A 17293-nucleotide genomic window follows, 5' to 3' on the forward strand; every position below is an offset into this window, starting at 1 on the left:
AGCTCAAAGTGAAATCAAATTCATTGCCTACTGTGAAAGTATTATTAAGGGGTAATGTCATTTCCTTTACTCCTTTTCCTATTCTTGGTTAGGAAAAGCAGCAAAATATGCATATTTATCCTGGAGTTTCATGGTAAAGAAGTACTACAGATGGTGGGTTTTACTACTTAATGAATGCATTATTCTAGAAAGTAGAACTGAGTAAAAGGCTTTCGTGTCCAGTGGTCCAAAAAGTGTGGCTCTTGGACAGCATTGACACTATTAGGGCACTTGGAAATAGATTCTCCAGCCCCAGCCAAACTACTGATTAGAAATTCTTCAGGTGGGACCCAGAATGTTGTTTTATAAAGTTCTCCCTTAATTCTAATGTATATTGAAGTTTGAGGACCACTTTCTTTGACAGAAAATCAAAACTACTGCAAACAAAGAATCAACTTTGGAGAAGCTAATAGCATGATATACCCTCTTAATAACGTATTTCAGAGCACTAAAGGAGTTTTTCCCTAAAACTAAACTTTGTGTGTGGCCTGACCTTATTTCTTCTACTAAGGAAATATGGGTCTCTTGCTAACTAAAATCCCAGGCATAACTTCCTGGGATGGTGGGTCAGATATTAAGTAATTTCCAACCTCCTGAGGCTAAATAATCCCAGTTTCTTTTATCTTTAATCACCTTTTAAAACTCAACATCCTTATGTACTTCCAGAATAAAATATACTTATTTTTAAATAAACTGAAAACATTCCCTGTGATTAATGCCACAAAACCTAGGTTTCCAATATTCTCTCCATATTTTATAATACAAGTTGTACTTCTTAAATAAAAAACAAATTTTCCGTCTGTCCTTTCTAGATCTTCTGATTCCTTCTTCTCATTGCTGGTTTTCTTTTTTTTTCCCCCCCCTTAAAAAGTTTTAGTTCATTATAAGGTCACTGAGTATTTCACCATATATTGGATTGAACATTCTGATCCTCCTTTGCCCTATTAAATAAGAATTGACCAGATGGATATTCCTCTACTCTCTCTCCTGAGCAGGTTTTAGTTAATTAAAAATGATTATTTTTACTACATATTTCATATATCAGCCAGATGTTACCTGTGGTCATTTCTGGAAAGGATCACTTGGTGGTGGTTATAAAACACATATTTTCCTTTGGGAGACAAGACTCCTGAGCACCATCAGGAAAATAAATATAGAAATTGATTTCACCTCATACATTTTTCCTAGTGCCAAAAATAGGCAAAATATTTCATACTCTTTAAGGTAAGATCTATTCAAATTCTTCCTTCTTCTTTACATCTCTGCACTCTGACCCTGTTGTTTTCTCAAAAAAAAAAATTGTCCGGTTGATGCAAGAAAAATCAGTGTTAGCCTCCCTCTGCACTGTAAAAGTAAGCTGATTTTTCTAAAGAACCTGATTTGGTTTCTCTAAGGTATCTCTGTATAACACAGCAAAGTGTTCTGCTTGATAAGGACAGTGCCATGCTACTGTATGGACACACTGATATATGTGACAGTTCTCACTTTTGCATAGGTCTCCTTCGAAGCTGTTTCACATGTGCACTAACTCATCTGATATTCTCATTCATGTTGAAATACTTCAGAATGAGAAAAGGAATATGTCATTTAAAAATTGTCCTGTGATTACACAAGTCATTTTTTCCCTGTGTATATACAAATGAGAATCCAAACGAGTCTCCCTTTTTTTCCCTAAACTAAAAACTCAACTTTAAAAAAAAAATACAGAATGAGAGACCACCCCAAATTACAAAATTCTAATGGATGAAATCAACCACATTATAACTTGGGTGAGGGTGACACAATTGATCTTCTCATTCCTAGAGGCAAAAGTAGGTCTCAGACTGAATTTCACATGCTGACAAACAAAAGAATATATGGCATGTTATAAAAAAACAAGCAAGAAACTTTCAATTGCAAAGATCTGGCTATGTCTTGTAAAATATTTCAGCCTGTGTTGGGGATATGGGTTCTAGCCTCAGCTCTGAACTTCTATAGGACCTGATCTAAATGACTTCTCGACTGAGTTTCTCTACCCATGTAAAAAAATGGCAGGGTTGAACTAGATATTCTCTACAGTCCATTTAAGGCCCCAAATTATGTGATTGATTTAAAAAATAACTTTAGGACCTAATATGTTTTATTGAACAATTCCAACAATGGGAAGGTTGCTTGCATTAACTTAGAATCTGTAAATACAGAACACAGCAATTCATTTTCTGATTGCATAAAGCATCTGCTACCAATGTTCTGAAGTACACAAATCTGCTTGTAGTAAATCACAGTCACCTCAAAAATGACCTCTTCCTCTTATGTTTTCATAGCAATCAACATTAAATATGGTGTTCCCATTAAAGTCATCTGTGCTACATCTGATTTCAAGAGCCAGGTAAGAAGGGGCAGACATTCCTGATGAAGAGCCCCACAGTCCTTGGAATAAATTGTCCCTCAAAATGTAACATTACTTACCATTACAGGCCACGCTCATCAGCCTCTAATAGGTTTGAGGGATTCACCAGTCTTAATTTCCTACGTGCATCTATAATTGTCCGCAGAGGTCAATTTCAGTGGATGCCTCATATAAATTAAAATTGAAGATAATGATGCCTGTTCACTTGATCAACTAAAATGACCAGCTGGGTTTAATGGGAGGAAAAGAGAAACCCCAGTGAAATTAGAACAGCTTCAAAGGTGATAGAATGTAATTATTTTTCTGTAATGTTTCTTCTCCAAAGGTGACTGGCCATTGCACTGGTGGGCACCTGGGCCAGCATATTATGAAGCTGGAGATGGCATTCAGAGCCACAGACCATGTCCAAAGGCACAAGTCAAGAGTCAGCATTCTGCTAAGGCACTGGAGGAAAGCAGGATTTCTTTTCCATTCTTATTTTAGTCATTTCCTTTCCAGTTAGAGAGGTGCTTTGAGGGACTTGCTTAATTGACTCCCAAGAGGCAAATTCTAATTTAGATTGGTACAAAATGTTTTCTCTTTCTAGCCATAAAATGTTTTCCTGGATTTGTTCTAATTATCCTTGGGGTGGTATAATTTTAGGTCTGATATCACGGCCCTAAACCCTTGATTTTACAGATGAAGAAGCAGAGGTGAAGAGATGTGAACAGACTGGATCAAGGTCCCAAAGCAAGACAGGCAGGGGTTGTGCTGGAACCTGGCAGATGAGAGGAGACCAAAGCTGACTCCCAGTCTAGGATTTTTGCTTAAGAGTAACTGGAACATTATTCAGAGAAGGAAAAAGACTTGATGAAAAATCACCATTTAAGGAACTTGGGTTCTGTAATGTGGTAGAGATGCTAGCAAGCAACAAAGCTGGAAATGGAAGGAAGGGAGAGACAGAGGGTAATGCAGCCAGTGAAGCGTGAGGCAGATCACCACTCCCTGGAGCTGATGGTGGGCTCGGTTCCTGTGCATCCAGCTGTACAATGGTCACACATGGAGGTGACTGCACAGACTAGCAGCCCACATGCATACCTAGGCTCCATATCTTGACTCTGCTAACTCTTAGCAACTTTCAGCAGGTTGCTTAAGTTCTGATCTCAGTCCCTTATCTGCCTAAAAGGATAACATCAGTACTTACTACTGAAAGGATTAAAAAGTTTTACTGTACTTACCTTAGCATTATGATTAAATGAGGATTAAATAAATTGATAAAGGTAAAGAGCTTAGTACACAGTAGGTGCTATGTTAGCATTTGCCGCTTTCTGAACCTCATTCACTATACCAGAAAACCTTAAGAGTTACATTCATTCACAATATACTAAGGTGCTTTATCTGATACATATACTCAAGGAATCTATTAGAGAGATTCAGAAAGTCGTTGATGAAACCTCTTTATATGTTGAATGGATTAATTTTTCAATACGTAGTGCTGTAATTTAAACTGGTTTTAAAAAAAAGAAACAACTACAGGGACTTTTTATTTTTAAAAATTCAATGATATTCATAATTCCATAAAACAGTATCAGAAATTTCATTAGTAAAACAGTTAATAAAAGAGCACATCCATTGCAAAAACTGAAGACGGGTTTTTGTGGCGGAAAGTTAGTGCTGAATCAGTAGTCACTCCTGGAGTCTTTACAGCAGCAGCTCAGGGATGTTGCTTTTTTTTTCTTTTCTTTTTTCTGGAGCACATGTGGACAGTTTAACATTCCCCCCTTAGAATTTGATGTTGTCCAAGCTATCATTAACATTTTACTCAGAGTTTTTAGGGTAAAACCTTCACAAAATTAAGAGTGTAGATCATCTGGTAATTAAGACCATTTCAGACATGCCTGAAACGAGCACCACATGTGGATTAGTTTGTTTTTTCATTTGTCCTCTAAGATCAGTGGGCATTTTAAGGGAAAAAAGTTAGTTAGCTATTTCCCTGTTTTTCAATTACATAATTTTAGCAATTTGGCAGGATAAAAATTTAAACATTGTTGCAAATAACTTTTCTGGGTCAGGTCGCCAATTTAAGACATTGGGAGATCATGATATGCCGCATATCTGCCAGTCACATGATGGTAAATCTGTGAGGAAAACCAGAGTTCAGTTCATTAGTAATCATTATATAATTATAACTACATAATAATTATACTATCACATAATGAATACATTTCAGCAGACTCTGCCCAACCTACTTCAGATGGAGGTCTGCTTGGAGGAAGGTAGAGGTTTGGGTATGATGAGGTAAATCAGATAAGTATTCATCTCTAGTCCTCAGTTTCTCAAAAGCTCTTGTCAATTCATTCCAAGGACAATGCATTACTGCTCACCTGTCTCTCAATGTCTGTAAGCAGGGAACTGGCACCTATGCGGAAGAGTTCTGGCTTCAGCCACTCATCCCCAAGCTCCTCCTTTATAAGAGAGAGCCAAGCAAGGGAGTCTTTGGCAGTGCGAATACCTCCTGCTGGCTTAAAGCCCACCTAAAAGGGAAGATGACTGTTGTTACTGGGTGGATTTAAAAGATGGTATTGGGTTTATAGAAATCTTGATATTCTCTCTCACTTTAGCTCTTTTCACTTCATTCAGAAAAAAACAAACAAACAACAACCAAAAAAAAAAACACACATCACTTACTCACACCCACTCACCTACAAAGAAATTTCCAAAATTATATCAGGAGGAATGCCCCAGCTTCTAAGGAGACACAAATAAGGGCTAATAATCCTCCTTAGCATTTCACTTCTTGGAAAGTCATAAACCTTAACCACCTAGATTGTAGCTGAGCTTGGAAGAGAAAAGAAAGGTGTCAATAAACAGGATAACCTACCACAAAAGCCCATTCATTCCATATTTTTTTAATTTTTTTCTTTTTAGACATACATGACAGTAGAGTGTATTTTTACATATTTTACATACATGGGGTAAAACCCATTACAATTTTGATCCCATTCCTGTGGTTGACATGATGTGGAGTTACACTGGTCATGTATTCATATATGAGCATAGGAAAGTTACGTCTGATTCATTCTACTGCCTTTCTATTCCCATCCTCCCTCCCTTCCCTTCATTCCCTTTTGTCTAATCCAGTGATTTCTATTCTTCTCCTCCCAACCCTCCCTTGTTATGGGTTAGCATCCACATATCAGAGAGAACATTTGGCTTTTGTTTTTTTGGGACTGGCTTATTTCACTTAGCATGATATTCTCCAGTTCTATCCATTTATTGGCAAATGCCATAATTTCATTATTATTTTGGCTGAATAATATTCCAGTGTGTGTATATACCACATGTTCTTTATCCACTCATCTGTTGAAGGGCATCTAGGTTGGTTCCATAGCTTAGCTATTGTGAATTGAGCTGCTATAAACATTGATGTGGCTGCAGCACTGCAGTATGCTGATTTTAGGTCCTCTGGGTATAGATCACGAGTGGGACAGATGGGTCAAATGGTGGTTCCATTCCAAGTTTTCTAAGGACTCTCCATACTGCTTTCAAGAGTGGTTGCACCAATTTGCAGTCTTCACCAGCAATGTATGAGTGAAGCTTTTCCCCTACATCCTCGCCAACATTTATTGTTATTTACTTGTATTCATGATAACTACCACTCTGACTGGAGTGAGATGAAATCTCAGAGTAGTTTTGATTTGCATTTCTCTAATTGCTAGAGATGTTGAACATTTTTTTCATATATTTGTTGACAGATCATATTTCTTGTTCTGTGAAGTGTCTGTTCAGTTCCTTTGCCCATTTATTGATTGGGTTATTTGGGGGTTTGTTTTATTTTGTTTTGTTGGTGGTGGTGGTGTTAAGTTTTTTAGTTCATTGTCTATCCTGGAGATTAATGCGCTAAGGTGCAGGTAGCAAAGATTTTCTCCCATTCTGTATTCTCTCTGTTCATGTCCTTGTTTCCTTTGCTGTGAAGATGCTTTTTAATTTGATGCCATCCCATTTATTGATTCCTGATTGTGCCAAAGCACAAGACTCCTAAAGGAGTCTTATTAAGGAAGTCTGTTCCTGAGCTGATATGATGGAGAGTTGGGCCTACTTTTTCTTCTAGAAGGCACAGGGTCTCTGGTCTAATACCAAGGTCCTTGTCTACTTTTGAGTTTTGTACAGAGTGAGATATATAGGGGTTCAATTTTATGCAGATTTCTAATTTTTCCAAAACCATTTGTTGAAGAGGCTATCTTTTCTCCAATGTATGTTTATGGCACCTTTGTCTAGTATAACTGTGTTTATGTGGGTATGTCTCTGTGTCTTCTATTATGTTCCATTGGTCTTCAATTCTATTTTTGTGCTAATATCATGCCACTTTTGTCACTACAGCTCTAATTTAAGACATGGTATAGTGATGCTTCCTGTATTACTTTTCTTGCTAATGATGGATTTGGCTATTCTGGGCCTCTTATTTTTCCAAATGATTTTCATGACTGCTTTTTCTATTTTTATGAAGAAGGTCATTGGAATTTTAATGGGAATTGCATTAAATCTGTATAATGCATTTGGTAGTATAGCCATTTTGACAATGTTAATTCTGCCTATTCAATAACATGGGAGATCTTTCTACCGTCTAAGGTCTTCTTCAATTTCTTTCTTCAATGTGTTCTATAGTCTTCATTGTAGAAGTCTTTTACCCCTTTTGTTAGATTGATTCCCAAGTACTTTTTTTTTTTTTTTTCAGGCTATTGTGAATGGGATAGTTTTCCTGATTTCTCTTTCAGCTGATTTGTCATTGGTATATAGGAATGCATTGATTTATGGGTGTTAATTTAAACAAGACTTCACAAGGTTCAAAAGCAGATGTGTACTTAAAAAAAAAAAAAAAAGGACAGAATCAGTGAGGCCACATGGTCACTCTAACCAAATAGGCAGATTCCAAGAAGAATTGACAGTTGTTTTAATCAACTTAATTGCAGGGACTTTTTCTCAGAAGTGTAGGTACTCAAAGTTCTATCATGCAGAAAGACCAATTACATAAGGACAAAAGAAAGGCAGTGTAGGGGATCTTCATATTTCATAAATTTTTAAGGACTGACTATAAAACAGCCCAATTCAACCCAAACTGTTGTTTATAAATAATGTTCCATATCCATTAGGAAAGGAAAAATATGTTCCACATACAGTAAGAGCCTCATCATCTTGGTTTACTTTGTCCAGGAGCTTGAACATCCAGCAGAGTAGAGAATCTACAGATGGAGTCAAACAATCAAACAATACCCCTGATAGCCTAGATATAAAATTATTGCATTTTAACACTCAGAGGTATTCTTTGAAAGGCAGCACCAGCGGGAAACAATTGCTAACAGAATGCTGAAGAAGAGAGACAATAAACAAATTGTCCTATCATCAACCCAAGCAGGAAACATGGTGAACCTGAACTCCATCCCTGACTAGGAAATATCCCTCAACAGTCAAGTCCTGCCAATCCTACCTACTTAACTTCTAGTCATGCACACCTTCCTCTATCCACATGTCTACATTTCAGACTAGATCCTCATCAGTCCTCATATGGAATATCAGTCAGTCTCTTCCCTGGTTTCCCTACCTCTGCCATACAACCTCAAACAGCAGCATTTCTAACCAAATTTGCTGTTACTCCCCTGCCCAAGCCAGGACTTGGTAAGACAGAGGGGTGGGGGCTGCAGGATGAGGTTATTTGTTGAGGAAAGGAGAAAAAAAATCAATTAGCTGATATTAGCATACATGTTAATCACAGGGGTCTTTCTGTCAATTAGGCAGTATTTCATATAGATTTTCTATATAGTTCAATTTGTGTCAGCAAGTCTGTTTGGCAATGTTTCCAAAGGAAGGTTCTTATATAAGTTAATCTTTTTTTTTTTTGAGGGAGAGAATATGGAAAACATAAATCTGTAATGAAATCAGTTATGAAATATTAAACCTCTGCTTCTCAGGAGTGACACTAATCATGGTCTGGAAGGCAGCTGATGACATTGTAAAACACCGCTTAAATCAATGAAGTAGAAACTTTACCATCTAAGGGCTGCTAGTGCAACTTGTCAGCAACCCAAAAGCTGTACCATGATTTGCAAACACATACACAGATCCTCCTTGTTTGAAGTCAAACATGATTAATGAGAATGGTTTGACTTGTACCTGTGTCCTTTTCTTAAAACCAGCTGGACTTAGTTTATTAAACTGAGGGGGAAATGCAATGCAATTAAGAGAGGATTGAAAAAGCAAAATATCCCCCGCTCTGAAACCTGGTCTAGAACACTGAGGACTTAAAAACTTTTTCTTTGAAATATTCTGCATGTTGGCTAAGAGCTTTTCTGGGAAGAAACGTGTTCATTTTTGCATTCCAAGATAGGTTAACATGGCACATGGTTAACTACTCAATAGCTGCTCACTGAGAGCAAAACAGAATTGGGTTCTAAATGGCATGTTTAAACCCTGACAATGGAGTTTATGAAATGCATATGCCTGAAGAATACCCCAGAATATCCAGGGATGGTAGTCCAGGCATCAATATGCATAAAAAAATCTCACATTTGATTTTGTGTATGGTGGAGATGGGGCGGGGGGGTGCGCTGGGGATTGAACCTACTAGGGCCTTGTGCATGCAAGGCAAGCACTCTACCAACTGAGCTATATCCCCAGCTCCTCACATTTGATTTTGATGTTCTTTGGCTGAAATTGAGAACTACTGGTCTAATGAGTAGTGGTAGTTTCTACTGAGGGACCAAAGACAGATTTTTCATTTTTATAGCTTTCTTTCTTTCTTTCTTTCTTTACACATGTTTTTCTTTAACTTATTTGCAGATAACTTTAACTTACTTTCTTTAACTTATCATTGCAGAAAGACTTTCAAGTAGAGGTTATTCAAATTGGAAGTGCTGTTATATGTAGGTCACAATAAATATTTCTTCTATTTGTACTTCAGATGTGAGGTTATTCTGAGGGAGAAAAGGGGGTTTATTTCCCCTTACAACCAGTATATTAAAAAAAAAAATCCAATTCCAAAATAAACTACAGTCACATATACAGTCATAGTATCCAGTTGGTGAAGGATTAAAGGTCTTTTGGGGGGTCCTACTTGGCAGAAATCAAGAGACTGTTTTTAAAAGATGCCCCTCAGGAAGGGAAAGTCACATTAAACACACACACACACACACACACACACACTCACACACACACACATTCTCTCTCCATCTTTTTCTCCTATGATGTAAAAAATCCTTTGAGATAATATGCAGCTACACAAGTAATTTGAAGTGAAAGGAAAATCCAAATTCATTTTTAAAAAACACCTCATACACATTTTCCCTTTTAACTTCATATGTTTCAAAAAATATGTATTATTTTTCGAAAAGCTGACAAAAGCTAGCATATACCCTCCTCAGCTTAACAGTCTTCCAAAGAGCACATCCAACTGCCATAAAACGCAAAAATGGATATTTAATTCAAGAGCTATATAACGTCTAGCTACCTTTTCCCTGCTGTTTCACAGCATTTCATTATTTTGTTTAATAAGTTCATCTCCTCGAGAATTTTCTCTTCACCTCATATTATTAAAAGTAATAAGTTTTTCTGGACCGGGGGTTTCCCAACAGAAAAACCAATTTATGTGTGTCCTTCAATAATGACAGGAAAAGATTATTTCCCATTATATTGCATACTTTTCATATCACCACCACAGCTTATCATTCAATAAATGTTACTCTGCAATTCTTTCCATTCCTCAAGGAAGTTTAATTTCTGCATTAACCTGTTTTCACTGGCCAACGCCTTGCCAGAAAGCTCTGTGTTGCAGCAGAATTAGTTCGTTAAAGAACCCATTTAGGAATCTCTTGTCAGTGATAAAATTGTCTTCGGTTAATAAAAGGACACGCAGCAAGTTTACATCTTGATCACACATACTTACTCCCACACTCACACTCACTTTCTTTAATCGCACATTTTCCCTATAAATGTGTTCTTTCATAATGAAAGGTAAATTAAACATTTATCTTAATAAAGGTAACTCATTCACACCTTCTGCATAAAAAGACAGTTATCGTGGTAGCTGTAACGAGTATTATAAATAACATTATCTTTACTCTGAAGAAAGATTTGCTGGCAATAATATACCTTGTTTCCAGTTTTCCAGAAGAAATCTCTAATGGCCCGTAGCATTACTATAGCTACCGGGAAGGTGGCATTTACTGTTTCTTTTCCAGTAGAGGTCTTAATAAAATCTGATCCTAAAACAAAAGAAAAACTCCCATGTTAATTAAAAACTTATTTTTTATTTTAAGTCAGTGAAAGAAATGAATTGTGTAAATTTTTTCCCCTGAGGAACACAACTTTACTTTTCATTAATTAACTGAAAAACTATAACTAAAATCTACCTTTAAAATACTTTTGTATTTTTTTTTCCCTTCTTACCGTCAAATGAATTAATCTAGGTGCCAAATAAATTTTCAGGGACCTCTGGAACTCCTGCCTCCATATTTCCACACCACAATTAAAATTAGTATGGTCTGTTTAATGTATGAGATGAATAAAAACAATTTATGCCCTATGTTTAAGATCACATATCATGACACTTTACCATAAAGCTGGGGTATTCACTTTCCCATGCTTGATAGAAAGTACACAGCACAGTTATGATAATGATCACCAAGAGCTGATTCCTACTGCATTGTTCATTATTGAAAGCATGGTGTCTTCCAACCAGATTAGGATTTTCATGAATGACACCATGCTATTGCATACTTTGCAAATATTTTAACAACTTCCTTCTTTCAAATATATCTTAAATCTGTTTATGTAGTTTAACAGAATAGCACAAGGACAGAAGGAAATGATAACAATAGCTAAGATGCATTGAGTGCTGCATGCTATGCATTATAAATCTGGTACTTTACAATTATTAGCTCAGTCAATCCTTACTAAGTACTAATATCATCTCCATCTTTTTTTCTATTTTTTTAAAATATTTAAATTGGTACATGACAACTATAAATAATAGTGGGATTCACTGTTATATATTCATACATGCACGCAATATAATTTGGTCAATTTCATTGTCCGGTACCTCCCTTCTATCTCACCTAGGAGCTCCATCTTTAAAGAGAAAATGAAGGCACAGGAAAGTGAAGTAACTCACATGAGGTCACATAGTAAGAATATGTGCACATGTAGAATTTTAGATACATACAATGTGTCTAAGAAACTTCCTCATTTATGAAGGTCACCCAAATAAAGAATCCATCTTTCATATGGATACCTATCCCTGAAATACTCAAAATGTGAGTGATGCGCAGGCACCACAGGACCACTATAGAAAGTAGGGAAGAAGGGGACAGGGAAAGGTCAACAGACATTAAGTTATAGTCTAGAGAAATATGACCTGGTGTTCAACAGGGTGACTGTGGATCATGGAAGTATACTGTATATTAAACAAACAAACAAAGCTAATGGTTAGGTTTTTTAATGTTTTTACCACAAAGAAAAGATAAGTGTTTCAGGAGATAGACATGTTTATCTAGACTTGAACATTAACCAATGTATACATGTACTAAAAAAAAAAAAAAAAAAATCACACAGTACTCCATAAATATGTATAATTTTATATGTAAATTTAAATCAACCAGACCAACTGATTCAGACTCTAACATAAAGAGGGTTCCCAGGTGATTCATGCACAAATTCACAGCCCTAGTCCACCAAATCTGTGAAACCACACTAAAACTAATATGAGAGTCTTTTTGAAGGTCCATGAAAGACAGAATCTATAGGAAAAAGTAGCCAAAACTTTCCCCTCTAGTTTCATTTGAACAAAATTACTTCCACAACAGTTCTGTGCACTAAAAGTCTCAGGCAGATACCCCTTTATAAAACATACTGTGAACAGGCACATGGAAAATACAAAACAAATAATTCAGGCTCTTTTCTTAAAATCATATTTTCAAGATACAGGTAGAGGAAAAACACAGATCACTCAGTGAGCTAGAAGTCACCTTGCAAATTCAATTTCCTTACCTTCCTCGTTTATAAAATAGGTCTAAAAAATTCCTACTTGCTTCAGAGTGTTATACAAGACTATCAAAAGATACAATCTGTATGAAAAAAACTGTCAAGTATTATACAAATATAAATGAAGCAAAGACCTGAGGTAGGTGTGCAATCTGTGTAGATACCAGGGAAACTCTTGACATATCAGAAGAGGTCACAGGAAGCCTTCTTTTCTTTGGGTCTGTAGGTTACTAGGAAGAATGGAGGCATGCCTACCATACAGACAGTCATTCAACAAATACTTGCTGAGTGCTTATTAAGTGTTGAACTCATTCTAAATGCTTGGAATAGACCAAAAAAAAAAAAACCCAAAAAACAAAAAAAAACTGTCCTTGTGAAGAGATGTTCTAGAAGAGAAAGGCAATAAACAAATATAAATGTCAAATGGAAATAGTTGCTCTGTAGAAACGTAACACAATGTAATGAGTCAGAGTGATGAAGTTGAGGAGAGGCAGTTTTGTTTAAAGAGTCATCATGATAGCATCTCTGATCAATGGAACTCAAATAGATACTGAATGAAGGAAATCTAGGGAAAGAGCATTACAACCAGGGAAAAAGAAAGTGCAAAGGCCTTGCAGTAGTCACGTGTTACTAGGATAGTTACCTCATGAGTTCATCATATCTGTCCATTGATACATGAATGGGTGAGTGCCTAAAGCCTGGCCCTTAAAACATAAAAATAAGATGAGCAAAGGGAAGAGACTGAAGCCAGGCACAATGGTGCATACCTGTAACCTCAGCAGCTCAGAAGGCTGAGACAGGAGAATCAGAAGTTCAAAGCTAGCTCAACAACTTAGCAAGGCCCTAAGCAACTTAGCAAGATCCTATGTCTAAATAAAAAAAATAAAATGGGCTGGGCTGGGGGTGTAGCTAAGTGGTTAAGCACCAAAAAAAGAAAGAAAGAAAAACAAAAGAAAAGAAAAAGGAAGAGACTAAAGCCTCCATGTAAGCAGTTAAGGGAAACATCCCAAAAGAATTCACAATGAGACCCAAATGTATTTTCCTAATATTGACATCATCTTTTGATTTACTAGAAGCCATTGAAGTACAACACTGAATAGCATCAAAATACTAAGCATCCTAGAAGAGAAGTTTTTAAGATAAAAGACCAAGGCCATATTTGAAGGGCTATTAAAAAAGAGGGGTGGGACATGATCATTAAAAAATCACACTACCTGGCAGTTTTTCAAAAGAGCCAACTTCCTTTGGCAGGGTAAGTTTGGAAAAACTCTTCCTAATATATTGGAAGGGCCAGAGCATCTACTAAGGTAACAACAGTTGCCCAGAATGGCAACAGTGGCTTCAAGTGTTTATTTGTCTGCTCCATTTTCTTGACTGTATTGTATGCAGGTCTGGTTCATATGCTACAACCTTCCTATACACTTCTATGTCCCAGAGGGTGGCACACAGGAGGAACTCTAGATGGATGGACGGATGGCCAGCCACAGGGACCAATAAAAAGGAAACTACAATATTTTCTTACTTTAAATGATTAATGAGGAAGGAAAAACAATTTTGTGTTTCATTCCAGTCCCAGTAATAAAACTGGGCAGGGGGCTCAGAATAAAATATTATTTTTTTTTTTTTTAAGTTTAGAACCCACTTAGGATTACAGAAAAATTACAGAGGTAATACAGAGTTTACCCCACATGCAGTTTCCCCTCTTACTACCTTCTTACATTAGTGTGATAGATTTATTACAATTAAGGAATTATTATTACTCAAAGCCCATACTTTAAATTTCTTTTGTTTTACTCACTATTCCATCCCATCCAGAATACTACATTTTTTTATTTCTCTATAGATTCCTCTTGACTACAATAATTCCTTAGATTTTCCTGATTCTGAAGATTTGGTCAGTTTTGAAAGTACTGGTCAGGTATTCTGTATAATGCCTCTTGACTGATGGTTGGTGTTTTTCTCATGACTGGAGTGGGGTTGATTTTTCTTCTTAAGCTTATTTTTTTTTCTCTTAAGCTTATTGATATGGTGGATTAAACTATGTTGAACCAGAATTGCATACCTGGAGTAGATCACATTTGGTCATATTGTATAATTCTTTTTCATACATTGTCAGTCTCATTTTGCTAACATTTTGTAGATTATATGTATATTTATAAAAGATATTATTCAATAACTTTTTGTTCTTGTAGTGTCTTTTTTCAGGTTTTGGTGTTAGAGTAATAATGGTCTCATAAAATAGGTGTTCTCTCTTTTATTTTCTGAAAGAGATTGCGAAGAGGTATTATTTCTTAAATTTTAGCTGTGTTCATCAGTTAAACTATATAGGTGCTTTCTTTGGGAAGCTTATAATTACTGCTCTTTAATAAGGTTAAATTATTAATAATATGAAACCACTTTATATTTATTAGCTAAACATTTTATAAAACATTTACATAAATAATGATGTTCACATGACTTATATAAACAACTTATATAATTCATATAAACATTCACATAAAATACTTTATGTAAATATAAAATTAATAAATTTAAATAATTTCTTTAATAGATATAGGCCAACAAGACTATTTGTCCTTGTGAGTTTTGGTTGCTTATGTCTTTCAAGGAATTAATGCATTTCATCCACATTATCCAATTTGTGGGTATAATGTTTTTCATATAATCCTTTTTATCCTTTAAATGTTCATGGGAACAGTAGTGATAACCCCTCTTTCTTTTCAGGTATGGGTAATTTGTATTTTATCTCTTTTATTCTTGATCAGCCTAGCTACAGAGTCACCAAACTTATTAAGTTTTCAAAGCAGCAGCATTTAGGTTTGTTTTTTTTGTTTTGTTTTTTTTATTTTTTCCTTTTATTGTTTTTGCTTTTCATTTCATTAAGTAGTGTTCTAACTTCTATTTTTTTCTTCCATTTGCTTTAGGCTTAATTGCTCTTCTTTCTCTACTTAATGTAAAATAATGTAAAAGCTTACATTATTCATTTAAAACAATTTTCCTTTTCTAATATATGCATCCAATAAGTTTTCCTCTGAGCAACTGCTTTTGAGTCATCCCATAAATAATGATAATTCTCATTATTATTTAGTTCAAATTTTTAAAAAATTTCAAGCTTCTTCTTTGACCCATTTGTTATTTAGGATTATGTTGTTTAATTTCCAAACACTTAGGTATTTTTCACCTATCTTTGGGCTATTGGTTTCTAAGTCCATTCCTTGTGCTCTCAGAAAACACTTATATGATTTGTATTCTTTAAGTTTGTCAGGGTATGGTCTATGGGCGTGAATATGGCCTACCATAATTAATGTCCCATGTCAACTTGAATACGTATTCTGCTGATGTTAGATGGAGCTTTCTCTGAGTGTCAATTTGATCATGTTGAAGGACTTTCCCAAAATACTGGACACTAAACCAGTGGTCCTGGAAACTCAGAGAATGTCAAGTAGGATATATATGCCTATATATATAGGCACATATATCCTACTTTTTGCTCTTCAGGTCAAACATATCCTTGCTGTTATTCTGCCTGCTTGAGTTACCATTTACTGAAACAAGGGTTTTGAAGTCTCCAGCTATGATAGACTTATCTATACTTTTTTTTCAGTTGCATTGAATTTTGCCTCATATATTTTGATGCTCTTGCTAGGCACAGACAGACTTACGATTGTTCTGTTTTCTTGAAGAAATGACTTCTTTCTCAGCATGTAATATCATTTTTATAATATTTGATATATATATATTTTATAATATTTGATAATGTACCTTTTCTAAAGTCTTCTTTGTCTGAAACTAATATAAGTTGGCTTGGTATATCTTTCTCCAACCCTTTACTTTTAATCTTCTACATTTAAGGTGAATTTCTTATGGACACCATATAGTAGCAGCTTGCTTTTTTTACTATCTCTTAATTAGCATATTTAGCCATTAATATCTACAGTGTCTTTAACTTTTGCATTTTTTCTTGAATTTTATACCTATTTTTCTGCCTTCTCTGGCCTTAAGCATTTTATATGATTCCATTTCATCTACCCTCATCATATCAATTATACTTATTCAGTAAATTTTTTAGTGATTGCCCTAGAGTTTTCAACTTATATTTCTAACTAATGTAGGTTCACCTTCAAATAATACCATACTATCATATGGGTACTGCAGACATCTTTTAACAAAATATTCCTAATTTCATTCTCTTATATCTCATAATACTGATGTCATTCATTTCAGTTACTTATATGATAAATCACTCAATAGTTATATTATTACTTTAAATAGTTATCTTTAAAGTCAATTAAGAAAAATTAATTTTAATCTTCATTTTTTTCTTCCCTGATATTCTTCTTTCCTTTTTTAATGGACCAGACTTTCTGATTTATATTGTTTTCTTCCTCCCTGAAGAACTTCTTTTAACATTTCTTACAGAAAGGTCTAGTAGTGAAGTCCCTTTGCTTTTGTTTGAGCTCAATTTTGAATGATAATTTCACTGGGTATAGAACTATAGGTTGTTATATTTTTGCTTTAAACACTGGTAGTGGGCTGGGGTTGTGGCTCAGTGGTAGAGCGCTTACCTAGCATGTGTGGGGTTCTCTGTTCGTTCCCCAGAACCACATTAAAAAATAAAATAAAGGTATTGTGTCCAACTACAACTAAAAAATAAATATTAAAAAAATTGCATTCCACTCCTTGCTGACATGGTTTCTGATGAGAAGACTGTTAGAATTATTTTCTTTTTCTTCTATAAGTGTTTTCTTTCTGTAGTTTTTTTTACCCCAAGATTTTCTATTTGTCTTTGATTTTTTTTTTCAATTTAAGTATGATATTTCTAGATGCAGGTTGGTGTAGGGGTGTGTGTGTGTA

At 35.3% G+C, this 17293-nt stretch overlaps 1 protein-coding gene across 3 annotated transcripts in view; it reads right to left on the minus strand.

The window, feature by feature from the left end:
- Positions 1–3938: 3938 nt before the first annotated feature.
- The window catches only part of Dera (deoxyribose-phosphate aldolase), a 118965-nt gene continuing 105610 nt past the window's right edge, over positions 3939–17293 (minus strand). For all 3 annotated transcript variants that reach the window (XM_027955991.2, XM_071610115.1, XM_071610116.1), the window contains 3 exons: positions 10550–10662; positions 4792–4941; positions 3939–4545 (listed from right to left, as the gene is read on the minus strand). In XM_027955991.2, the coding sequence (XP_027811792.1) occupies positions 4489–4545; positions 4792–4941; positions 10550–10662 (320 nt within the window). In that variant the 3' untranslated portion in view covers positions 3939–4488. The remainder of the gene's footprint in view (positions 4546–4791; positions 4942–10549; positions 10663–17293) is intronic.

The sequence above is a fragment of the Marmota flaviventris genome, chromosome 3 (assembly GCF_047511675.1).
Source record: "Marmota flaviventris isolate mMarFla1 chromosome 3, mMarFla1.hap1, whole genome shotgun sequence".
In the NCBI taxonomy this organism is placed as follows: Eukaryota; Metazoa; Chordata; class Mammalia; order Rodentia; family Sciuridae; genus Marmota; species Marmota flaviventris.